Source organism: Felis catus, chromosome F1 (genome assembly GCF_018350175.1).
Source record: "Felis catus isolate Fca126 chromosome F1, F.catus_Fca126_mat1.0, whole genome shotgun sequence".
Taxonomy (NCBI): Eukaryota; Metazoa; Chordata; class Mammalia; order Carnivora; family Felidae; genus Felis; species Felis catus.
The window spans coordinates 4,929,400-4,956,590 of record NC_058384.1 but is presented as its reverse complement, the minus strand read 5'-3'; the positions used below and the strand labels follow the sequence as shown (position 1 = coordinate 4,956,590).

Here is a 27,191-nt window from a genome sequence, read left to right as displayed (position 1 = left end):
AGTACCCCCTTTTCTTTTTTTTTCAGTTTACTTATTTTGAGAGAGAGAGTGAGTGAGGCCAGGGCAGAGAGAGAGGGAGAGAGACAGAATCCTAAGCAGGCTCCACGCTCTCAGTGCCGACCCCAGCGCGGGGCTCGATCTTCCGAACCATGAGATCGGGACCTGGGCGGAAATCAAGAGTCAGGCGCTTAACTGACTGAGCCCCCAGGTGCCCCAGTGCCTGTTGTTTATATGTCAACTTGGAGAAATCGAGGAATGCTGCCTTCAGCTGTAGGTAACTCCTGTTTCAGGACACAAGTCAGCATGAACTTTGCTGGTCAAAGACTAGTGCTCGAATCTATTAAATAATAATATTGCTTCGGGGCAGCTGGGTGGCTCAGTCGGTTAAACATCTGACTTCGGCTCAGGTCACGATCTCACCGTTTGTGGGTTCAAGCCCCACATGGGGCTGTCTGTTGTCAGCACAGAGCCTGCTTGGGATTCTCTGTCTCCCTCCCTCTCTGCCCCTCCCCCACTTGCACATGCCCGCGTGTGCCCTCTCTCTCTGTCTCTCTCTCAAAAATAAGTAAACTTAAAAACATAATTTTTTAAAAACCAAAAATCATCACCAGCACTTGATGCATTGAAGTTGTTTTGGTAGCTGCTTAGTGCGATAAGTCATGAAGAGGAACTGAAAAGTATACATTTTAGAAAGAAGAGACAAAATGTAAGATCAGAAAATATAACCAACTGGAAAGCGATTATAATTAATAAACGTTTCAGGAAATAGATGCATATAACATAAGTAGCAGCAATAAGACACTCAACATTTACCTCAACTCCCCAAAATTACAGGGTTTTAAAAAATGATTCCCACGTGGGGCGCCTGGGTGGCTCAGTCTGTTAAGCATCCGACTCTTGATTTCGGCTCAGGTCATTTATTCCAGTTCCTGGGATCAACCCCTGCATGGGACTCTGCCTGGCAGTGCAGAGTCTGCTTAGGATTCTCTCTCTCCCTCTCTCTCTTCCCCTCCCCTGCTCACACTCTCCCTCTCCAAATAAATAAATTAATAAAAAAAAAAATTCTCACTTGAAATCTTCAAAACCCATAAAAATACTCAGGCATAGTCTTCTTGGAGAATCGTATATGACTTATAGGAGGAAAACTATAATGTGCAATATTTAATTTAGAGATAGAAAAGGGATGTATAACTAATATATATCGCTTAGAGGTGAAAACTACATATTTAAAAATCTTCATTCTTTCTCACTGTGTAGCTTCATTGCAATAGCAGTACAACTCCCAGTGGTATTTATTTGGCCTTTCTAAACTTTATTTGAATTTCTAAATTTCTTTTGGAAGAATAAACTGGGGAACATATCAATGAACATTCCTAAAAAGAAGACCAATACAGTGGCAATAAATAAATTAGTATGCTAATTGCGTAAGACTAGACATACAAATCAGAATAGAATCAGTAGAATACACAGTCAATAGAAGTAGTCTCCATCACATAGGACACTAGATCACATTGTGAAGTAGGAGGAAATAAATCAAATGCTTAGAAAATTAGAAATTACTAAACTAAGATTAGAAGCTAGTCTGTCACTTTGAATCAAGTCAAAATAAATGTCATATGTATGAAAGCATGAAATGTATTTTTAAATTGTAGAAAAAAATTGAATTGAGTATTCATCAAATCTCCAGAACAAGGTGATTTTCTCTGTCCTTCTTGGTCCTTTCAAAGGATAAGTTCCTCCCCTCCCCTCCCCACCCCTCCCTTCCCCTCCTCTTCCCATTGTAATTATTATAAGTTTTCTTCACACCCATTGTATTGTCTTGCATACACACTGGGGTGCATATATCCTTTATTTAGACATCGATTAAAAGTTAGAATAATTCCCCAACAAAGAATGTTTGGATAGTACAGAAATCATTTATACTTGGCTTAGGGATGTGACAGCAGTACACTATAAGACCAGATATCACAATAGAAGTGTCTGTCTGGCGTTGAGATAGGCTGCCTGTGGGCGGTTCTCTGTCTTGCAGAGCTCATCAGGCAAAGTCTGGAGAAGGGCACATTGTCCGCGTTGTAGGAAGTATTCACAACTCCAGTCAAGAGTTGGACTGAACCTCCAAGATTCCTCCTGAGTGTCCAACCCAGGACCAGCCAGATATGAGGGGCATAGGGTGAGGTATGAGGGCAAGTGTGTGGTGCTTCCGTGCCCTCCCCGGATTGGCCTCTCTGCCAGGACCTCCATATATGCACCAACCAGGAAGCTCCTCAGAGGATAAGTGTCAAAAATTTAAAGTAGGAAAAGAAAACTCATCTGCTGTGACTACCTAAAAACAAAAGATAATATAATTTTTCAGTGACCTTAAAGTTAATGTCATGATGAAAACACTCAATAGTAGGTTTAGAAGGAACATGACTCAACATCATAAAGGCTGTCTATGAAAAACTCAAAGCCAATATCATCCCCAATGGGGAAAAACTGAGCACTTTTCCTCTACAGTCAGGGACAAGACAGGGGTGTCCACTTTCACTGCTGTTATTTAACATAGTGCTGGAAGGGGCGCCTGGGTGGCGCAGTCGGTTAAGCGTCCGACTTCAGCCAGGTCACGATCTCGCGGTCCGGGAGTTCGAGCCCCGCATCGGGCTCTGGGCTGATGGCTCAGAGCCTGGAGCCTGTTTCCGATTCTGTGTCTCCCTCTCTCTCTGCCCCTCCCCCGTTCATGCTCTGTCTCTCTCTGTCCCAAAAATAAATAAACGTTGAAAAAAAAATTTTTTTAACATAGTGCTGGAGGACCTAGCCATTGTCATCAGACAACAAAAGAAATAAAAGGCATCTAAATCAGCAAGAAAGAAGTCAAACTTTCACTATTTGCAGATGACATGATACTCTATATAGAAAACCCTACAGACTGCATGAAAAAACTCCTGGAACTGGTAGTTGAATTCAGCAAATTTGCAGGCTACAAAATCAATGTATAGAAATCAGTGGCATTTCTATAAACCAATCATGAAATAGCAGAAAGAGAAATTAAAAAAGAGGCCCATTTACAATTGCACCAAAACCAATAAGATGCCTAGGAATAAATCCTAACCAAAGAGGTGAGACCCGGACTCCAAAAACTACAAAACACTGATGAAAGAAATTGAAGAGGACGCAAAGGAATGGAGAGACATTCCATGCTCATGGAAGAACAAATATGGCTACAATGTGGTTTTTTATGGAACCACAAAGGCCCCCAAATAGCCAGACCAACCTTGAAAAAGCAAAGCAAAGCTGGAGGCATCACAAATCCAAACTTCAAGCTGTATTACCAAGCTTTAGTCATCAAAACAGTATGGTACTGGGACAGAAACAGACACATGAAACAGAGTAGAAAACCCAGAAACAACCCCGCAACTTTATGGTCAATTAATCTTCGATAAAGCAAGAGAATATCCAATGGGAAAACGACAGTCTCCTTCAACAAATGTTGGGAAAACTGGAAAGGAGCATGCAAAAGAATGAACTGGACCACCTTCTTACACCATACACACAAATAAATTCAAAATGCATGAAAGACCTAAATGGGAGACCTGAAATCATAAACATTTTAGAGGAGAACACACTTAGTAGCCTCTTTGACCTTGGCCATAGCAACTTCTTCTAAATACGCCTCTTAAGGCAAGGGAAACAAAAGCAAAAATGAACTGTTGTCAAGAGAAGAAGCTTCTGCACAGCAAAAGAAACAATCAACAAAACTAAAAGCAACCTGTGGAATGGGAGAAGATATTTGCAAATGACATAGCTGATAAAGGGTTAGTACCTCAAAAATATAAAGAACTTATAAAATTCAACACTCAAAAAATGAATGATTCAATTAAAAATGGACAAAAAACACGAACAGACATTTCTCCGAAGAAGACACGCAGATGGCCAACAGGCACTTGAAGTGATGCTGCACATCACTCATCACCAGGGAAATACGAGCCAGAAGTTCAATGAGGTATCACCTTACAACTGTCAGAATGGCTAAAATCAACAACCCAAGAAACAGCAGGTGTTGGAGAGGACGTGGAGAAAGGGGAACCCTCTGGACTGTTGATGGGAATGCAAACTGGTGCAACCACTGTGGGAAACATGGAGGTTTCTCAGAAAGTTAAAACCAGAACTGCGCTACGATCCAGCAATCGCACTGATAGATATTTACCCGAAGAATACAAAAATACTAATTCAAAGGGATACATGTACTCTGATTAATAGCAGTATTACCTATAACAGCCAAATTATGGAAACAGCCCAAGTGTCCATTGACTGGGGAATGGATAAGGAAGATGTGGTATATCTATACAATGGGATTTACTCAGACATAAAAAGAATGAAATCTTGCCATTTGCAATGACATGGATGGAGCTAGAGAGTTCTATGCTAAGTGAAATAAGTCAGAGAAAGACAAATACCCTATGATTTCATTCATATGTGGAATTCAAGAAACAGAACAAAGGAGCAAAGGGAGAAAAAAGAGAGGCAAACTAAGAAACAGACTCTTAGCTATAGAGAACAAATTGATGGTCCCCAGAAGGAAGTGGGCGGGGGATGGGTGAAATAAGTGATGGGGATTAAGTCATCACCTGTTGTGATGACCATGGGGTGATGTATGGAAGTGCCGAATCACTAAATTGTACGCTGAAACTATATTACACTGTACGTTAACTAACTGGAATTTGAATAAGAACTTAAAAAAATTAATAACATGACCTTAAACTTAGAAAGCGGACATCAGTTTTCTGCACTGGCAGTGTTACAACCAGTGAGACTTTCCCAAGACATTATTATGACTAATTAGACCCTTCCCAATGTCCCACACAAATTCAACTGTCGCAACTCACTGTATTTCAGTGAGATAATAAGACAGACTCACAAAGATGAAATGGACAAAACTGTTCACCAAAGAATAACTATAACAATGGAAAATTGGAAACAGCCGAAATGCCTACACTTAGAGGGTTGGTTAAATAAATTATGATAAATCTCTATAATGGTATACCAAGCAGTCACTAGAAATGATAATGTAATAAACATATTTTTGAAATGCAGGATGCTCACAATTTATTGTTGAGTGAAAGTTAGATTAGAGGACAACAAGAGAGTAGCTAACCCCACATGGTAGGATTCAAAGTGATTGTTACCTAATCTAAACTTTCTTCCGTATCCTTTTTTTCTTCCAATAATCTGGTATGCTATGGATGGTCAGCAAGGATGTGAAGCTCGTTCTATTTTAGAAAAACAAATGCAAACAACTGACCTGGAATTTTTTTTGCAGTAATTATGACACAAGGTTAAGTCTTCATTATTTAAAGAGCACCTACAAAACTTGCCAAGAAAAAACGGGAGATCCTAGAGGAGTGAGCAGACAACAAGAACCGATCGTTCACCTCAGGTCCGCTTGTGATCAAAGGAGAGTAAATTTAAATAATCAGATGACATTGTTTTGTTTTTTGCTTGTGAAGTTAGCAAATGTGGTTCACTGCCATGTTTTTTATAATAAAGAAAAATTAATATCAGTAAGTTGTGGCATATTCCTTTGGTAGTGTTAAAAATGGAATGTTAGGTAGGTTATGTTGTAGCCTGGAAAGGTATAACGTTTGAGTGAAGGAATTAAGAGTTACGGTTCTTAACGAAGGCGTACTAGCAATTAGAGTGTGGGAGAGAGCAACCCCTCTGAACTTTGGTCGATACCTTGCTGGCTATACATGTGGATACAGCATCTGACACAGACCTAGTACGTAGTGTTGTATTCAGTAAGTTTTCGTTGAGCGAAAGGATGGTATACGAAATACAGTATACTAAAGGTTGTGTGCGAAGAAAGATTGGATGAAAATCTAGCAAAATGATTCGTGGTTATGTTAGGGTAAAGGGAATATGAGTAAATTCCCCCTCCCCCCATTTTCTGTAATTTGATGGTATTCTGTTTATAATTAAAATAATGATATGAACTCAATCTCTCCCTTTCTAGGTGTCCTAGTTTTACTTAGTATCTAAAAAATAAAATTTGAGACTTCACTGCATTTTCCCCCTTTCGGCTTCCACTCAGCCAGACACGTTGGAGTCAACCTCAATTCTTATCTTTTTCTCTGCACCTAACACCAAACCTTATCAGCGAGTCCTGTTTGCTGTCCCCTTTAGAATATATCCAGAATCCTGTCATTTCTCACCGTCTCCAACTGCTTCCATTTTTATCCCTGCCATCATCAGTCTCCCTCTAGAATATTGCAATAACCTCCTAAGTAGTCTCTCTTTCCACCCTTGTCCCTTTCCAGGACATCCTTTAAGGGGAGTCTGGGTGGCTCAGTTGGTTAAGCGTCCGACTTCAGCTCAGGTCAAGATCTCATGGTTCGGGACTTCGAACCCTGCATTGGGTTCCGTGCTGACAGCTCAGAGCCTGGAGCCTGCTTGGGATTCTGTGTCTCCTTCTCTCTCTGCCCCTCCCCTGCTCATGCTCTGTCTCTGTCTCTCAAAAATGAATAAACATTAAAAAAATTTTTTTAAATTTATTTATTTTGAGAGAGAGAGAGTGATCAGAGAAGGGCAGAGAGAGAGGGACAGAGAGAACCCCAGGCAGGTTCTGCACTGTCAGCACATAGCCCAATGCAGGACTGAAACCTACAAACGGTGAGATCATGACCTGAGCTGAAACCAAGAATCAGACGCTTGACTAACTGAGCCACACAGGTGTCCTTTTCCAGTATATTCTTTTATTATTATTATTATTATTTTTTAACATTTATTTATTTTTGAGAGACAGAGTGTGAGCAGGGGAGGGGCAGAGAGAGAAGGAGACACAGAATCCGAAGCAGGCTCCAGGCTCTGAGCTGTCAGCACAGAGCCTGATGCGGGGCTTGAACCTACGAACTGTGAGATCATGACCTGAGCTGAAGTCAGATGCTTAACCGACTGGGCCACCCAGGCACCCCTTTCCAGTATATTCTTAACATCGTAGCTGAAGTGAATATAAGCCAGGCTATGTCACAGCACTGCTTAGAACCCTCCAGTGGTCCATCATCTCATTTAAAGTAAAAACCAAAACCCTTAAAGCAGCATGCAGGTATAGAACCCGTCTTCTGCCCCCAAATCCCCAAATGCACACCTTCTGACCTTATTTCCTAGCCTTCTGCCTCTGCTGTTCTCTTTGCCTAAAAACTCCTCCTGTGGATATTCACAAGGCTGCCTCTTCCCCCTCATCACTAGGGAGGCCTTCCCCCCACACCCCCCATCCTCCCCCACCCACACAGCCTTCCCTGCTTTATGTTTTCCAGGCCCATTTGACCTACGGTGTACGTGTGAGCTTCTGTATCTCCTCCAGTACGCATAGCTCCATGAGGTAGGGACTTCTGTCCATTCTGCTCCTTGCTGTAACCTTGGCGCCGACAGTCGTGTCCAGCACATAGTAGAGCCTCAATAAATACTTACCAAATAAATGACTTCCTAATTGTTTCAGAGAAGTAATTCTTAGTCTCAAAACTCGTTTGAAAGCTCTTTGAGAGAGTGTCACATGTGGCCTTTGCATGCCTTCCCAGCCCCCGGCTTCTGCCCTCTTCGGGCACAGGATAAAGCAGGGCAGGTGGGCATGCCGGTGACCTACAATCAGTATCTAGTGCCGGGTTCCTTCTGCCTCTTTGGCTGGGACTTTCTGCCCAGACGACTCGGGACAGAAGACACGCCGTGTTGGAAGCTTCCTGTGTCTCGATCGCGGTGGCCCCATGACCCTGTACACGTGTAAACCCCGTGAGGCTGTGTACTCGAGAGGCGTAGGTACTCCGATAATGCACCGTGTGTGTCTCGTGCCTCGGGAAACAAGAATCCGTCCGTTCCCTGACTCCTCGAGAGGGAGGGAAGCACGCCAACTGGTGCGTTCAGATGAGGAGAGTTCCGCGTGCTCTTCCTTATTGAGAAGTTCTAGCTGAGCGGCTGAAATTTCTGTTCGGAATCCCAAGGGAGAGTAATTAAAACAGTCTTTATTTACTTTGTCTTTTGCAGACATAACCGTAGCAGAGTTCCACAAAAAAATCAAGGATGCTTTTGAAGTGTTTGACCACGAGGCGAATAATACGGTGGATGTGAGGTTTGGACGTGTCTTCTTTGTTCTGATTCTAAATGACGGACACAACTCCTAAAATAGAGGAAGGGTCTTGTCTTTTTCCAGGCCTTGGATTTCTTATGCTGTTTAAAAGTGTTTATTTCCCTGTGCTCTGTGGAAGCCCTCTACTAGCTAGTGCTTTGGATCGATACTGTTTCCTATTCTTTATAACCTGTTGAAAAGAACATCCACATTGCCTGCTGCAACCTCCGGACTGTAAATTCTGTGAGTGAGGTGACCCCTGCTGTAGCATGATTGCTGGGCACATAGTTGGCGCTCGATAACTATTGGTCGAGTCGAGTGAAAGGAATTTGCTTTTAAAATAAGTAGGTTTTATGGGGCGCCTGGGTGGCTCAGTCGGTTGAGCGTCCGACTTCGGCTCAGGTCATGAGCTCACAGTTCGTGGGTTCGAGCCCCACGTCAGGCCCTGTGCTGACAGCTCGGAGCCTGGCACCTGCTTCGGATTCTGTGTCTCCCTCTCTCTCTGCCCCTTTTCCGCTCGTGCTCTGTCTCTCTCTGTCTCTCAAAAATGAATAAACATTAAAAAATTTTAAATAAAAAAATAAATAGGTTTTGTGTGATCGAGCCAGAAATTACAAAGAAAGATTAATAATGCTTGAACAGTGATACGCTCCCCAAGTCAAGTAACAAAAAGAACCCAAACAGAAGAACATACGAAGAGGAGAGAGAGACGTGAATACTGCTAGATCGGGAATGGAGGACAGGAGACAATAGTTTGAGACCAGAAAGGAAACAAAGCAAAACAAAAAGGCAGAGGATGGCACAAAAACAGACACATAGACCAATGGAATAGAATAGAAACCCCAGAACTAGACCCACAAACGTATGGCCAACTCATCTTTGACAAAGCAGGAAAGAACATCCAATGGAAAAAAGACAGCCTCTTTAACAAATGGTGCTGGGAGAACTGGACAGCAACATGCAGAAGGTTGAAACTAGACCACTTTCTCACACCATTCACAAAAATAAACTCAAAATGGATAAAGGACCTCAATGTGAGACAGGAAACCATCAAAACCTTAGAGGAGAAAGCAGGAAAAGACCTCTCTGACCTCAGCCGTAGCAATCTCTTACTCGACACATCCCCAAAGGCAAGGGAATTAAAAGCAAAAGTGAATTACTGGGACCTTATGAAGATAAAAAGCTTCTGCACAGCAAAGGAAACAACCAACAAAACTAAAAGGCAACCAACGGAATGGGAAAAGATATTCGCAAATGACATATTGGACAAAGGGCTAGTATCCAAAATCTATAAAGAGCTCACCAAACTCCACACCCGAAAAACAAATAACCCAGTGAAGAAATGGGCAGAAAACATGAATAGACACTTCTCTAAAGAAGACATCCGGATGGCCAACAGGCACATGAAAAGATGTTCAGCGTCCCTCCTTATCAGGGAAATACAAATCAAAACCACACTCAGGTATCACCTCACGCCAGTCAGAGTGGCCAAAATGAACAAATCAGGAGACTATAGATGCTGGAGAGGATGTGGAGAAACGGGAACCCTCTTGCACTGTTGGTGGGAATGCCAATTGGTGCAGCCGCTCTGGAAAGCAGTGTGGAGGTTCCTCAGAAAATTAAAAATAGACCTACCCTATGACCCAGCAATAGCACTGCTAGGAATTTATCCAAGGGATACAGGAGTACTGATGCATAGGGCCACTTGTACCCCAATGTTCATAGCAGCACTCTCAACAATAGCCAAATTATGGAAAGAGCCTAAATGTCCATCAACTGATGAATGGATAAAGAAATTGTGGTTTATATACACAATGGAATATTACGTGGCAATGAGAAAAAATGAAATATGGGCTTTTGTAGCAACGTGGATGGAACTGGAGAGTGTGATGCTAAGTGAAATAAGCCATACAGAGAAAGACAGATACCATATGGTTTCACTCTTATGTGGACCCTGAGAAACTTAACAGGAACCCATGGGGGAGGGGAAGGAAAGAAAAAAAACAGATTAGAGTGGGAGGGAGCCAAAGCATAAGAGACTCTTAAAAACTGAGAACAAACTGAGGGTTGATGGGGGGTGGGAGGGAGGAGAGGGTGGGTGATGGGTATTGAGGAGGGCACCTTTTGGGATGAGCACTGGGTGTTGTATGGAAACCAATTTGTCAATAAATTTCATATTAAAAAAAAAAAAAGGCAGAGGAGATTGTCCACAAGAACAGCAGAGGCTGTGGGATCCAGGCCACGGACATCCCAGAGAGGCCACGGACCTTCCTTCCAGGAGACCGAGCCGAACGAGGAACATGTGGGGGGATCACAGTCTCGAAACTCAGAAGCGAGGACACAGAGGCCAGCGAAGCAGTGGGAAGTGACAGAAGGGCTAGTCGGGGGACTCAGTGCTTTAAAGGAGCCACACCGGCGGAACCACCGCATGCGATTTTATTTTGTTGGCCACACATTGTGACTGTGTGTACTGTATAGTGTCTTCATCCCTGAAGGCACAGGTGTGACTGTAGGAGAGGAGACTGAGAAGGGGCGGTGCCGTTCATTACTTTATAAAGTTGAGTTTTCTCCCTCCACCGTGTTTCTGGGGCTTGAAGCAGGCGATAGATAAGCTTGGGAATTCCGTTCCAGAACCACCAGCGCCTTGTGTGAGCCTTGGCTCAGCTGTTGCCGAGGATGTGTGTGGCTTCACGTGGCCTCAGATGCTCTGGCCACAGCGCGGGCCACACGGGTGCCACTTGGGGGGGCGCTTTATCCTCAGGGTGGGTATATCATAGGAGGAAGACATCCGGTGGGGCGGTCGTGCCGGTGACAGGGTTTGGGATGAGGTGGGGAGCATGTGGCATGAACGACTCAATCCAAGGATGGCTCTTGCCTTCGCCTCAGACCTCTTGCTGAGGCCGGAAGGTTCGCCAGGGGGCAGGGGACAGAGGTAGTGTTAGAGAGGTCAGGGAGAGCCAGAGGAAGACCAGGGGAGCAGAGAAGAGAAACCAGTATTTGCTTGAGGCTTGTGTCTGACAGGTGACCTGTCGTTGGGTGTGGGGGGCTTCGGGGACCTTCCCTCATCTCAGTCTTTTTATTTGTGTGGCAAGAGTTGGCATCTGTAGGGGCGCCTGGGTGGCTCAGTCGGTTGAGCGTCCGACTTCGGCTCAGGTCATGATCTCGCGGTTTGTGAGTTCGAGCCCCGCGTCGGGCTCTGTGCTGACAGCTCAGAGCCTCGGGTCTGCTTTGGATTCTGTCTCCTTCCCTCTCTGCCCCTCCCCACGTGTGCTCTGCTTCTCTGTCTCTCAAAAGTAAACAAATGTAAAAAAATTAAAAAAAAAACATTAAACAATTACAAAAAAACAATTAAAAAAAAAAAACACAAGACATGGAAACAACCTAAGTGTTCATCGATGGATGGAGGGATAAAGAAGTCGCGGTATAGATATACAATAGAGTATTATTCGGCCATAAAAATGAGGAAATCCTGCTGTTGGTGACAGCATCACTGAATCCTGAGGGAATTATGCTCATGAGATAAGTCAGGGAAACACACAGACCGTGTGATTTCACGTACAGGTGGGATCTAAAATGCGAACAAATAAAAAAACAAACTCAGGAAAGGAGACCAGGACACTGGTTACCGGACCAGTGGCTACTGGACATGGGGATGGGGGAGGGGAGCCGGAGGAAGCTGGTCGCGAGGTGCAAACCTCTAGTTACGCGGTAAGCACCGGGGTGTGATGTCCCACAGGATGGGTACAGCTAACGCTGCTGGCTGGTTTGTAGGGAAGAGGTGAGGAAGGTCAATCCTGAGTTCCCATCACAAGGAGGCCTTTTCTTTCCTTTTCTGTTCTGTTCTTTCTATTGTGTCTGCATAAGAGGCCGGATGTAGGTTGGACCTGTTGTGGTCACCGTGTCCCAACGTGCGTAACTCGGACCGTCATGCTGCAGGCCTTATGCTTACGCAGTGACATCTGTCCATTGTTCCTCAATAAAACTGGGGGAGAAAAGAATTGAAGGCAGAAGTCTATGCAAAGAATAGCGTAGGGAAGCATCTGACAGAGAGTCCAGAGATGTAGCTAAGGGCTCGGTTTGGGCAGGAGAGAGCTGTGGCTGGAGAGGCTCCCAGGACACTTAGCTGTGTCTCTCCTACAGTGTAGGCGTGGTGCCATTTTCTTGGTAGGGCAGCCCTGGTCCCCCTTAGGATTTTGGGGGCAATTACTCGCCTTTCTCCTCACCTCTGCTTTGCACGAATTGAGAGATGGAATTTGAAATTGTACCGCCGTGTAAAACATCATGAAATGGGCCTCTGCTGCTTTCCTCCCGGTCCGAGGGGTAACCCCAGGTCCAGAATCAGACTGCCGGGGCTCCACTCCCAGCCCTGTGACTGAGGAACTTACTTATTCTCTCTATCCACTTTGGCCTCAGAGGAAGGATCCTTTCAGGGGCCTGGGAGGTCTTAACTATTTTTATAGTAACTTTAAGACAGTATTTGCTATTTTCATTCTCAATTTTTCACAAGTATGTGTTGGAGGTTTTGAAAAGCTACATGATGTGTGATATTGCAACAGATTGAATGCGGAACCAGATATGAGAATCCAGCTGTCTTCTGTGAAGCCCGACAGCAGGGAGATTTGCAAACATGGAAAACGGTGCCGTTCTTCTAACTCAGTTTGTTCTTGTTTGGAAAATGCACTTACTTTTCATAAAATTACATACACTTGCACTGGATTTATTTATCGTTATTTCTAAATGAATATTTTAAAATATTTTAAAAAGATTTCTAAGGGCGCCTGGGTGGCTCAGTCGGTTAAGCATCTGACTTCAGCTCAGGTCATGATCTCACGGTTCGTGAGTTCGAGCCCCGCGTCGGGCTCTGTGCCGACGGCTCGGAGTCTGGAGCCTGCTTCGGATGCTGTGTCTCCCTCTCTCTGTGCCTCTCCCCTGCTCACGCTCTGTCTCCCTCTCTCTTTCAAAAATAAATAAACATTAAATTTTTTTAAAATTATTAAAATAAAACAAAAAAGTAAAAAAGATTTTTAAGTGAATATTTAAAATATTTTTTAAGTTATTTATTTATTTTGAGAGAGAGCATGTGCAGGGGAGGGGCAGAGAGAGAGGGAGAGAGAGAATCCTAAGCAGGCTCCATGCTGTCAGGGCAAAACCCGTTGCGGGGCTTGATCTCACGAACCGTGAGATCCTGACCTGAGCTGAAATCAAGAGCTGGATGTCTAACTGACTGAGCTCCCCAGGCACCCCTAAATTTTTTGAGGTTTAATTTCTAATATGGTAATAGAGATAAATATAACTCACATAAGGAAAAGCTCTCTGGGGATCTCTATAATTTTTAAGAATGCAAAATACATTTTGAAACCAGAAAATTTGAGAACCAGTGTTGTCAGTGGTCATTTTTTAAAGCTCTTAGAACGATATTAGCTCAGAACAAACTAGCTATTATTAATAGTATTACATTATTAGTAGTAACTTTAGTAGTAGTATTATACTTTAGGACAATATAATTAGTAGTAGTATACTTTGTATTATTGAAGTAAATAATTTAAAGTAGTTTTTCCTCTGTTTGCTCTGGATTAGCAATTATACATAACAAACCTGTCATAAGAATTGTTTTACTTATTTCTGTGCATTGCGTGTTGAGTTTTTAAGTTCTGAAGTTCATTTTCCTTATTAACTAGCTTTTGAAAGTTGGCACCTTGAAAACCATTGAGGCAGATTTTTAATATCATTAATTGGGACCATTTTAATTTTGCCTCATATAAAACGTAGAGCATGATACATTGTGACTTAAGTACATTTTCCTGTTCTGTGTTCAGATTTCAATCAGTAAGACTGATTGGGAACCAAATTTTTGTATAGATGAGATACAGACAAGGGATAAAATTCAAAAGGTACAAAGAATAGGACAGGCACGTCTTTCTACCTCTAACTCCGGCTAACCAGTTCCTCTTTTTATTTATTTTGTTTTATTTTATTAAAAAAAGCTTTTTTAATGTTTATTTATTTTTGAGAGAGAGAGAGAGTGAGACAGAGTGTAAGCAGGGGAGGGGCAGAGAGAGAGGGAGACACAGAATCGGAAGCAGGCTCCAGGCTCCGAGCCATCAGCACAGAGCCCGACGCGGGGCCCAAACCACAAACGGTGAGATTGTGATCTGAGCCGAAGTCAGACGCTCAGCCGACTGAGCCACCCAGGTGCCCCATGTTTTATTTTATTTTTAAAGTTTATTTAACTATTTTGAGAAAGAGAGTGAGCAGGGGGAGCGGGGGACAGAGAGACAGGAAGAGAGAGAGAGAATCCCAAGCAGGCTCTGCACCATCAGCGCGGAGCCTGAGGAAGGGCTGGAAGTCAAGAACCGTGAGATCATGACCTGAGCTGAAATCAGAACCTTATCTTCTCAAACTGGAACTCTGTACCCCTTGAAACAATAACTCCGCACTCCTCCTCTCGCTAGCTCCCGGCGGCCACTCATCTACTTTCTGTCTCTGTGAGTTTGACTGTTCTTGGGATGCCATATAAGCAAAGTCATACAACATTTGCCCTTTTGTGTCCGGTTTATTTCTTCTAGCATAACATCTTTGAGGTTTATCCTTGTGACATGCGTCAGAATTTCATAGCGTTTTTTTTTTATTTAAACATTTTTTTAACATTTATTCATTTTTTGAGAGTGAGAGAGACAGAGCATGAGAGGGGGAGGAGCAGAGAGAGAGGGAGACACAGAATCAGAAGCAGGCTCCAGGCTCTGAGCTGTCAGCACAGAGCCCGACGTGGGGCTTGAACCCACAGACCGCGAGATCATGACCTGAGCTGAAGTCGGACGCTCAACCGACTGAGCCACCCAGGCGCCCCAAATTTCATAACCTTTTTAAGGCTGAATGATACTCTCCTGTGCGTATACACCACGTTTTAGTTATCCATTCTTCTGTTCATAGACATTTGGGTTGTTTCCACCTTTTGGCTTTTTTGCTCAATGTTGCTATGAACATCGCTGAACAAATATTTGTTCAAGTCCCTGCTTTCAGTTCTTTTGGATGAACACCCAGCAGGAGAGTTGCTAGATGATGTAGTAATTCTATGTTTAATATTTTAGGAAACCACCACACCGATTTCCACAACAGCTGCATCATTTTACATTTCTACCAGCAAAGCACAAGGGTTCCAAGTTCTCTATGTCCTTGCCAACGTTTGTTATTCTGTTTTTCCTTTTTATCATAATGGGTCTAAAGTGGTATCTTGTGATTTGGATTTGCATTTTCCTAATGATTAATGATGTTGAGCGTATCTGCTTGTGCTCATTGGTTATTTGTACCTCTTCTCTGGAGAAATGTCCATTTAAGCCCTTTGCCCATTTTTAAATCGTACTGTTTTTGTTTGTGTTTTTTTTGATGTTGAGTTATAGGATGTGTATTTTTTTTTAAATGTTTGCTTATTTTGAGAGAGAGAGAGCAAGCCAATGGGGGAGGGGCAAAGAGAGAGGGAGAGAGAGAATCCCAAACAGGCTCCATGCTGTCAGCACAGAGCCCAGAGCTCAATGTGGGGCTTGAACCCATGAACCATGAGATCATGACCTGAGCCAAACAAGAGTCGGAAGCTTAACCCACTGAGCCCCCGGCGTCGCGGGATGTGTATTTTTAATGTAAGTAGTGAGAGACTAAACTGTTCTGTACTTTGCTTTTTTCACTCATCATATCTTTGTGATTATTCTTACTAGTACGTAAGAGCTTCCTCATTTTGTTGTATGGATGAACCATAATATACTGAATTAATTTCCTATCAGTGGTTATTTAGGTTGTTTCCAGGCTCTTGTTATTTTTTTTTAAGTGTGTTTATTTTTAATGAGAGAGAGAGAGAAAGATGCAGAGAGAGAGAGAGAGAGAGAGACAGCATATGTGCATGCACATGATCAGGGGAGGAGCAGAGAGAGAGAGAGAGAGAATCCCAAGCAGGCTTCTCACTGTCAGCATGGAGTCTGATGCAGGGCTCAAACTCATGAATTGTGAAATCATGATCTGAGCCAAAATCAAGAGTTGGACACTTCACCGACTGAGCCAGCCAGGCATCCTCAGACTCTTGTTATGACAGTCCATGTTGTGGAGAATAGCTCACTTCGCATGTTATTTTGCAAAAGTGAGAATTTTTCTTTAGTTAAATTCTTGAAAATACATTAAAGTGCATGAATATTTTTGCTAGCTGTTGCTATATTGACAATGTATTCTTTCACTTTATTTAAAACTTCTTTTAATGTTTATTTATTCTTGAGAGAGAGAGACAGAGTAATAGCAGGGGAGGGGCAGAGAGAGAGAGACAGAATCCGAAGCAGGCTCCAGGTTGCTAGCTGTCAGCACAGGGCCTGACGCAGGGCTCAAACTCATGAACTGCGAGATCATGACCTGAGCCGGTCGGACACTTAACTGACTGAGCCACCCAGGTGCCCCTTTTTCACTTTATTTTATGAGTATGCCTGTTTCCTTACTCTCTCTTAGACAAAGTTTAATCATCAGACTTTAGGATTTTTGCTAATGCGATACGTAAAGGATAGAAACTCAGTGTTAATTTTCATTTCTCTAATTACGGACCTCTCTCTGTATGTCTAAAAGTGGCTTGTATTTCCTTTTGTTTGAACTGGCAGTTCATGTCCTTTCCCATTTTTGTATTGAATTTCTTTTTTTTTATATATTAAAGATCCTAGCCATAGAGTGTGAACTGTATGCCATCTGTCTTCTGACTATTTTTACTTTCTGGTGTTCAGAAATTAAAAAAAAAAAAAGGTAAATTACACACCAGTATGGATTTGGTTTTTGGAAACAAACAAAAGTCATCAGAGTAGTCTTAATAGAATACATTTAAGTTGGCCTGAATGAAGCTAGTATAGTAAAAAATAACATTCCACAAGGAATGCCTTTAAAGTAAAGAAGCTAATTAATTTTTCCATGTAGCTGATGAATTTAATTTGAATGTCATTCAAATCTGAATCACAAACAAATCTAGTTCTTTTGTGATCAGTTTTCTTTCATTTTTGAGTCTAACAGAATAAAGGTATACTACAAGTCAGTAGAGTCAATTGCTGGCTGTATCATTGAATTTTTTTTTTTTTTTTTACGTTATTGTAATATTACTGACTATATTCCCAGTGCTATACCTTTCATCTCTTTGTACGTCTTAATCTCCTTCCTATTTTATCCACCCTCCCTCCCCACCTCCCTTCTGGCAACCAGCAGTTTGTTCTCTGCATTTAAGAATCTGTTTGTTTTTTGTTGGTTGTTCATTTGTTTTGCTTTTTAGATTCCACATACAAGTGAAATCGTATGGTGTTTATCTTTCTCTGTCTGACTCACCTCACTTAGCGTAATACCCTCCAGGTCCATCCATGTTGTTGCAAATGGCAAGATTTCATTCTGTTTTGTGGCTAAGAAATGTTCGTGTGTGTGTGTGTGTGTGTGTGTGTGTGTGTGTGTGTGTGACATCTTCTCTATCCATTCATCCATTGATGGACACTTGGGCTGCTTCCGTATCTTGGCTATTATAAGTAATGCTGCAACGAATACGGAGATACATATATCTTTTTGAATTAGTATCTTTGTTTTCTTTGGATAAATACCCAGTAGTGAAATTGCTGGATCGTATGGCATTTCTGTTTTTAATTTTTTGAGGAACCTCCATTACTGTTTTCCACAGAGGTTGCACCAATTTACATTCCTACCAACAGTGTATGAGGGTTCTCTTTTATCCGCTTCTTTGCCAACACTTGTCATTGTTTTGTCATTTTGAGACTAACTGTTATGACAGGTGTGAGATGATATCTCATTGTGGTTTTGATTTGCATTTCCCTGATGATAAGTGATGTTGAGCACCTTTTCATGTGTCTGTTGGCCATCTGGATATCTTTGGGAAAAGTGTCTGTTCAGGTCCTCTGCCTGTTTTAAGTGGATTATCTTTTTTTTTGTGTGTGTGTGGTGTTGAGCTATATAAGTTCTTTATGTATTTTGGATACTAATCCCTCATAGGATATATCATTTGCAAATATCTTCTCCCATTTGGTATGTTGCCTTTCTGTTTTGTTGATGGTTTCCTTCACCGTGCAAAAGCTTTTTATTTTGGTGTAGTCCCAGTAGTTAATAAGAATAAACTTTTGTTTTCCTTGCCAGAGGAGACATATCTAGAAGAACGTTAAGGGCAATGTCCAAGAGATTACTGCATGTTTTCCTCTGGGAGTTTTATGGTTTCAGATCTTACATTTAGGTCTTTAATCCATTTTGAGGTGTTTTTTTTTTTTTTGTTGTTGTTGTTTTGTTTGTTTGTTTTAGTGTAGAGGGTAAGAAAGTGGCCCAGTTTCATCTTTTTTGCATGTAGCTGTCTAGTTTTCCGAATGTAATTTATTGAAAAGGCTGTCTTTTCTCCATTGTGTATTCCTGTCTCTCTGTCCTGTCCTGTTGATCTCTGTGTTTGTTTTTGTGCCAGTATCATGGTTTTGATTACTATCACTGGTTTTTTATGTGCCGCCCTCTTTTTATTTATTTTCCTCATGCCTGCTTCACTTAAGCCCCGAGAGTGTTAAGAGTAGCAAATGAAAAATCATGAATGAATTTTGAAAGGCGTTTAAGATCGGATCGAGTTATATATGTTTTTAACACTCTTTTCTAACCAACTCCAGAATGGTCTGATCCTGGAGAATTTGGTGCACCAAGATGACGGGTCCAATCCTGGAATAAAAGTGCTGGTCGTCCCGTTTCCCAACCCCACCCATCTGTGCCATTCCTGTGTTTCTGTGCCTTTGCAGAGTGACATTATCGGTATTTGCGACTATTCTGTGTTTACTTTATTCCTGCTTCTTCTATAGGAGATTTTTCCTAATATTTTCTTGTTTTCGTAGTCTTTGGGCAAACTTTTTGTAGTCCAGTGGCCCCCCGGGTGTCCTTTTGCTAATGCACCCAGTCTCCTTTTTGGTGTTTCCATCCCAACTCAGCATGAGTCTCTGAGGCACACAACACCCAGTGTTCATCTGTTTCACTGATAAGGAGACTTGAGTTTCTTAAGCAGTTGGCAGGAACTTTGAGTGTATTAGAGCTTGTCTAAAATTCAATAAGAAGTAGGTAATAAGAACCTTTTTGGGATGGATTGGGGATAACTTTTCCTAAGAAGATTGGAGGTACCGTGAATATTATTTCTACTTCTTTGTATTTAATACTATTTTTGAAGATAAGTTGATACAAGATTTCACAATACATTTAATCAGGTAGTAAAAAGGGTAGTAAAAAGGGTGAACAATACGGAGAGATTGCAGGGACAGTTTCCCTAAACAATTATTATCTGAGAAAGCTTGAAACGACTCAAAGAGCTTTGGAGAAACTGCGCAGGTCAGTGGACCTGTGTTGGTGCAATGGGAAAACACAGTGTTAAAGAGGAATGGGATTGTTGGATCCATAATTGTAAAAACTGGGTCTGTTCTTGCGTAGTTCACACACGTGAATGAAATGAGTGATGACCTAGACCACGTGGACAGCTTGGATCAATTTCAACAACGCATGTTGCGTCACAAAAATTACAAAAAGAAGCAAACCTGATAACATACGTAAATGTTAAATATACAAAAGAACAGCAGCATCTGTGGTGTGTGAATACAGTGCTGTGCATGGGAACGAGGAATATTATCCTCAGAATGGTGGTCGCATCTGAAGACAGAGACGGAAGGGATGGAGAGCGGGACTTCAGCTGTTTCTGCCGTGTTTTATTATTAGCGAAAAAATTGGAAGCACATGTGGCAAAAGGTTAAATCTTGGTATTGGATGTATGGCTGTTATATTTTTGTGTGTCCTTTTTTCTGTAATATCTCACAATGTATTTCACAATAAAAACGCATATTTGTTTCAAGAGTGGTGTATACCTTGGCTTTTCACCATCTCACTTTCCGGTTGCTTTGTGAAATTTCGGTTTGCTTCTAATAGTCCTTTTGATGAACTGCGATTAAATAATCACTCGAAGTTTTAAAATCTCATCCCAGGGGCGCCTGAGTGGCTCAGTCGGTTAAACGTCCGGCTTTGTCTCAGATCACGATCTCTCAGTTTGTGGGTTTGAGCCCCACATCAGGCTCTGTGCTGACAGCTTGGAGCCTGGAGCCTGCTTTGGATTTTGTGTCTTCCTCTCTGTCTGCCCTCTCGCGCTCGTGCTCTCTCTCTCTCTCTCTCTCTCTCTCTCTCTCTGTCAAAAGTAAACATAAAAAAAATTCCAAAAATAAAAAATTGGGGCATCTGGGTGGCTCAATCGGTTAAGTGTCTGACTTCGGCTCAGGTCATGATCTCGCGGTTTGTGGGTTTGAGCCCTGCCTCGGGCTCTGTAGCTGACAGCTCAGAGCCTGGATCCTGCTTCGGATTCTGTGTCTGTCTCTCTCTTTGCCCCTCCCCCCGCTCATGCCCTCTCTCTCTCTCTCTCTCTCTCTCTCTCTCTCTCTCTCTCTCACAAAAATTAAGTAAACATGAAAAAAATTTTTTTAATTAAAAAAAATTTAAAAATCATCCCAAATCTTACCTCCCAAAATAACAGTTGTTAATGTTAGACAAATGTAGCTCTAGACCTCTTTTTATTCATATAATAGGATAAATGGGGAGTTAATAAGAAAGGAAGTAGGAGGAATGGGAAGAAAGGAAAAAGAAAACGTATGGAAGAAAATTATCTAGAATATAATCCCCATGAGGGCAGGACCCTCTGTCTGTTCTGTTCACTGCTGTATTTCAGCACCTTGGACTGTGCTTGGCACACAGCAGTTGCCCAATATACATACATTTATTAAATACATGAGGGAAGAGACTAGCCTCTAAAAATAAGATCACGATAACCATGCTTTTAAAAAAACAAAAAGTATTAATTTAATTTTACGTGAATTAAGAAAGGAAAAAAATAAACTTAAATTGAAGAAGTTGTGGACTCTCAAATGTTTGCTGGCCAGGAGAGACATTATTTATTTTCACTTCAGAGAAGATAATGAGGAAAACCTTACGAGGGTATGTGTGTTTTTAAAAAACTACTTATTTCCAATACAGAGTGTCAGTTGACTCCCTCCTGTGGAGAATGTGGACGTTAGCACTTTTAAAATTTCTTCCATTTTTTCACCCTCAGTTCCCCGATTTATCTGCGGCATATTATTATGTTTACACTGACAAGGTACGATATTCATACTTGGTTTTGTGTTAATTTTTTTAGCATATTTTTTCTCTATTTGAATGGAATTACGGCTGACCCCCCATTTCCCTTCCCTTCTCATATTCTTTGATTTATTTCTGTGGCCTGGGTTCTCTTGTCAGTTTCTTTTGCGAAAAGGGCTCTTGGGTATTTTTGCAAGTTCTTTAATGTTTATTTTTTAAAATGTTTAGAGAGAGAGAGAGCATGAGGTGGGGAGGGACAGACATGGGGAGGGGGGCAGGGGGAGACAGAAGATCTGAAGCAGACTCTGTGGTGACAGCAGAGAGCTCCATGCAGGGCTCGAACTCTTGAGTCACAAGATCATGACCTGAGCCGAAGTTGGACGCTTAACCAACTGAGCGACCCAGGAGCCCCAGTTCTTTCATGTTTCAAATGTTTGCCTTATAGTCAAATACTTTGTACTTGAATGACATCTTAAAAGTTTATACCATCATTGTTAAAAATGGCTGTAAGACAAACACCTTGGGATGTATAGCTGTATCATAATTCAATGTATCTCCTAATTTTGGAATCTTGGGTTGCTCATAATATGATGCTATTGTAGTGTCAGGGCTAAAATTATTGATGTGGAATTGTTCAAAGACTGTAGCCCTTTCCTGGAATGCCAAAAAGTAAATCCTGGAAGCCTGAGATCTTTTTTCTTCCCTTTTCTGAAGAGGAAGACTTTGTTTTTTTTCTTGTTGGGAGATAAGGTGTCTCAATCTGCATAATTAAATTCTGATATTAGAATGGCAGTGGCGGGGGGGGGGATGAATAAAAAGTTGCTATGGTCTGGGGCGCCTGGGTGGCTCCATCGGTTAAGCATCTGACTTCAGCTCAGGTCATGATCTCATGGTTTGTGGGTTTGAGCCCCGCGTCGGGCTCTGCGCTGACAGCTCGGAGCCTGGAGCCTGGAGCCTGCTTCAGATTCTGTGTCTCCCTCTCTCTCTGCCCCTCCACAGCTGGTGCTCTCTCTCTTTCTCTGTCTTTCAAAAATAAATAAATGTTAAAAAAAAAATAGAAAAAAAAAACGGCTATGGTCTGAATCCCCCTATTTCATATGTTGAAATCCTAATCCCCAGTGTGATAGTATTGGGAGTTGGGCCTTTGAGAGATATTAGGTCATCAGGGTGGAGCCCTCGTGGGTGAGATTAGCACGCTCACGAAAGAGACCAGGGAGCTAGCCCATCCCTTCTACCAAGTAAGTGTACAGCAAAAAGACGCTATCTAGGGAGCAGGTTCTCACCACACCAAGTCTGCCTGCCCCAGGACCTTGGACTTGCCAGCCTCCAGAACTATGAGAAATAAATGTTTGTCGTTTATGAGCACTCAGTTCATGGCATTTTGTTTTGGCAGCCAGAACAGACTAACAAGGCCGCCCTCACTGTGACTGAAGAGGAGTTTGCCAAAGATTCAAAGATGTTAAGGGGGAAGAAAGATTTGAGAGAGAATAGTGGATCTTGGTGACAGGATGTGAAGGGAGTAATCAGGAAGGGGGATTGAAATTAAAGATACATTTTTAAAATAATATATTTCCATGGCTCAAAATTCAAAGAGAACAACAGTCCAGAGAAAAGTCTGGCTAACTCCCTTCCACCCGCCGTCCAGGACCCCTCCAAAGTATTAGTGACAATTAGTGCTAATTTCTAGCGATCACTCCGGAAATACCCTATGTGTACATATACAAGGCTATGCATGTATGTTATTTTATTACCCCCCTTTTTCACTCAAATGGTTGTGCACTTTCATAGGACGGTACAGTTCCCTTGGGATGGGACCAAGCCCGTGATGAAGTTGATTTTTATGGCTGTCAGTAGCATTCAGGAGTCCAGAATGGATGTAGATTTCCAGTTTACTCTTAGTCTAAGTACACACATGTGCTAAGTTTTAGTGTATTGGATGACATCAGAAAGGTGCGGGGGGGGGGGGGTCCTAGATGTCCTAGTAAACCATACCCCAGGCTTCATAGATGGGAGTTGATTAATAGAATACCACGTGACAGACGTATAGCTCTTAGATTGGGACTATCCTGTCCAGGGCACTTAATTTGCTGTTGTGATAAAGAACACCCTTTTCCTGTCTTTGGTAACTTTGGAGGCTGACTTTGGTTGACTCTGGATTATAGATATCTGTCTGTCGTATTTATTGTATTGTCTAGATCAGATGCGATTTTTTTTCTTACAATTTTTTTTAAATGTTTATTTTTGAGAACGAGTGAGCAGGGAAGGGGCAGTGAGAGTGGGGGACAGAGGACCCAAAGCAGGCTCCAGGCTCCGTGCTGACAGCACAGAGCCCGACGCGGGACGCGAACTCACGTACCAGGAAATCATGACCCGAGCCGAAGTCGGACGCTCAACCGACTGAGCCACCCAGGAGCCCCAGATCAGGTGTGAATTTTGTTCACCTTAAAAATCAGGAGCTGGGGGGGCGCCTGGGTGGTGCTGTCAGTTAAGCATCCGACTTCAGCCAGGTCACGATCTGGTTGAGCGTCCGACTTCAACCAGGTCACGATCTCGAGGTCCGTGAGTTCGAGCCCCGCGTCAGGCTCTGGGCTGATGGCTCAGAGCCTGGAGCCTGTTTCCGATTCTGTGTCTCCCTCTCTCTCTGCCCCTCCCCCGTTCATGCTCTGTCTCTCTCTGTCCCAAAAATAAAAAAAAAAATTAAAAACGTTGAAAAATCAGGAGCTGGGGGCTGAGGATTGGTGGTCTCGGGGAGTGTAGTTCCTGGGGCCTCAGGGCATATAATTCCTGGGGTGTGTACCCTCTGTGGCTTCCAGCTTCATAGTCCTGCAGCCTCAACCTGTTCTCCTTCACATAGGAACTAAAATACGATAAGAGAAAAAGAAAATAAAGTAATGATGGAGCGGGGCTCCGATGACAGACAGTGTCCTAGCGTCTCTGTTGGGGCCTGTGGGGAGATGCCGTATTTGGTTGTGTAGCCATCTCTGGTGAAGGCAGCCGTGCCTCCTCGCAAGGCGGGTCTAGGGGCGCAAAGCGCCACACCCTACACATGAGGGACCTCTTACCAGGACTGTGGATTACTCCCTATCCGGTAGAGTTCCCCCCCAACCCTGATGAGGTGGTAGAAACCTAACATTAGGCCATTTCAACCCAATTCCGGGCCAGGAGTCCTCCCTGGTAATGCTAGTGATTTCCTGCCATGGTGCTTGACTGGTAGAGACTGGGCAGGCTAATTGTATTCCTGCCTTCCTGAGCACACAGCTAAGCTAGACTTCCCACCCTACTGGGAAGGTGGCGGGAGGCTCGGAAGTGCAGTCTAGGTAGACCGCCTGGCTGGGTTGCGGCCAGTGGAATGTCCCGGAAGTTCTGCCTGATCTTTAAAAACCTCCCGTGCGTGGCCCTTCGTGTTTTGTCTCCTTCTGGCTTGATGCGTGCAAGTAGAGTGACGTTGGAAGCCGTGCGTCGAGGGTGATGGAGCCACAAGGTGGAAGCAGCAGTGTCCCTGAACGATTCTTTGGGGGTAAAGCCGTTCTTCGATCAAGAAAACTCATTTTGGCTTTAGCGTAAGCCACCTCCATAAGCGTTGTGTTAAGCCCCTGGATGGTGGAGTTTGTTGTAGAGGTGACTGTTATCCTCACAGAGTTGCCTTATGGAACTTTCTCCACAGGAAGCCAAGGAAGGATTGGGGCGCCTAGGTATCTTAGGGAGCTGTGTCCGAGGCTGAAGTTGGTTGAAGAGGCTGATGGGAAATAGAGGAAGAGCCTTCATTGTTTTGCTACCGCCGTCAGGCGTGACGTGAAAAATGTCCTCCTTCGCGACTTACCCTGCAAATCACAGGCTGTGGCGATCAGGTACATCTGTGGTTGCATAAGAAAGTCTGGGAGTTGTTTGAAATGGCCCCAGATTGACTGGGGAGGGGAGAGGAGCGAGAAGGGCAGGAGGCGATCAGTAGCCAGTGGTTCCGTATTGTACACAGGGCCAGTGACTCGGTGTCCACCGTGGTCAATTGTGGCGGTGGGATTCCGTGTTCGATGAATTCTGGATGGAGGGAGTGGTGGAAACTTCATCCGTTTCATCCGTAGAGATAGTAAGAGGTGTCTAAATCTGTCCTTTCCCTGGGGGAGGTGAGAGAGACAGGACTGTGCTGGGTGCCATTCAGGTGGCTGTGAACGGAGATTGGGTTACATTAGCAGGGTCCCAAGGAGCATGGGAATTCATTGTGTGTGTCTTTGAAGGACTCAGGAACGAGCGTTTGGAAGTGTCACTGCATAATGCAGTGATGAAACCAGGCCAGGAGCCAGGCTGCAAGTGCTGTAATTCAAGTCAGCTTCTGGTTAATTTAAAGGCACGGTGGCTACCCCAGCTCCTGACCTGTAGCCTTCTTCGGTTTCATTTTCTGAATTACTGAGAAGTGATACCCAAATGTCTATTTTTTTTTTCCCCCTGAAAAGTACCAGTGCGTTTTGTGATAGTTTCCAGCCTTTCCCTGAGAGCTCATTTTGGCCATCTTTCCTTTGCTCTCCCAACTCTAAAAGTATTTTTCTTTCTAACTAAGAGCTTCTATTTCTCGTCTCTCCTATGTTTAAGAACTTACTGAAGGGGCGCCTGGGTGGCTCAGTCGGTTGAGCGTCCAACTTCGGCTCGGGTCATGATCTCACTGTCCGTGAGTTCGAGCCCTGCGTCGGGCTCTGTGCTGACAGCTCAGAGCCTGGAGCCTGCTTCAGATTCTGTGTCTCCCTCTCTGTCTGCCCCTCCCCTGCTCATGCTCTGTCTCTCTCTGTCTCAAAAATAAATAAAACATTAAAAAAATTTTTTTTAAATAAATAAAATAAAAATTTACTGAAGACAAAATGTATTTAACATTTGGGTTCTGCAATGTGTACAGCATTGTCTTTGGTCCATATGCAGTGTCACTAATATTTTTCTTTTTTTTAAGTGTTTTATTTTCTTTTGGAGAGAGCGCAAGCGGAGGAGGGGCAGAGAGAGAGGGAGACAGAGGGTCCAAAGTGGGCTCTGCTCTGACAGCAGCGAGCCCTATGTGGGGCTTGAACTCGCAAATTGTGAGCTCATACCAGAGCTGAAGTTGGACAGTCAACCAACTGAGCCACCCAGGTGCCCCTACGGTGTCAGTCCTATTGAAGTCCTATGACCAGAGAGGTACTGGTTTGTGGCATTGTTAGGAAATAAATATTATAAAGGTGGATTGAGGCCATTCAGTGAATGGTCTTAATTGTGCCCTACGGACCCTGGATTTTGTTATGTAGGCAGCAGAAATCCATAAATGCAGAGAGGTAACAGATTCGGGCTTTTAGAAAAAGAACTCTAGATGGTAGATAGGTTGACATGTGGACTAGATCAGTGGTTTCTAGCTCTGGGTGCGCTAGACCTAGAATTACCTGGGAGCTTCTTAAAAAAAAAAAAAAAAAAAGCCCACACAATGAAATGAGCAAAGACTTGAACAGGAACTTGAAGAACGTGGCATACATTCTTTCAGTAATAGGTACAAACAAGGATATGGGGCAAAAGGAATTCCCAAACCCGGCTCCCAGGAATCTTAACTAGAACTTGGGGGACAAAATGGCTAACAGTGTGTGTGTGTGTGTGTGTGTGTGTGTGTGTGTGTGTGTGTGTATGTGTATGTGGTGGTGGCCTTTACAGAGCCGCCCCATAACCCAGATAGCCCAGGACTGCATACAGAAGAGCAGCATAGAGCTGACCTCGAGGGCTCTCCTACCTCACAAGACCCTTGGCTCTCCGGAACCCATAGCCTAATGCCAGGCAGAAACATGGAGGCCAGCACAGGAGCAGACATGGAGAGAATGAGGGCCTAGCCACACAGTCTCAAGTAATGAGCCCTTTGGATAAGTAAGCTTTCCTTGGATTCACCCTGATCTCTATGTTGTGCTGAGTAATCTTTTCCCTGAGGCAGTGAACGTGGAATGTGCTAGCCGCCTTGGTTGGGGGAAGG

At 43.3% G+C, this 27,191-nt stretch overlaps 1 protein-coding gene across 1 annotated transcript in view; it reads left to right on the top strand.

Annotated features, from left to right (window-relative positions):
* Window positions 1–27,191, top strand: part of EFCAB2 (EF-hand calcium binding domain 2) — a 132,121-nt gene that overhangs the window by 55,166 nt on the left and 49,764 nt on the right. The window contains exon 2 of the mRNA XM_023248050.2: window positions 8,011–8,095. Within this exon, the coding sequence (XP_023103818.1) occupies window positions 8,011–8,095 (85 nt within the window). The remainder of the gene's footprint in view (window positions 1–8,010; window positions 8,096–27,191) is intronic.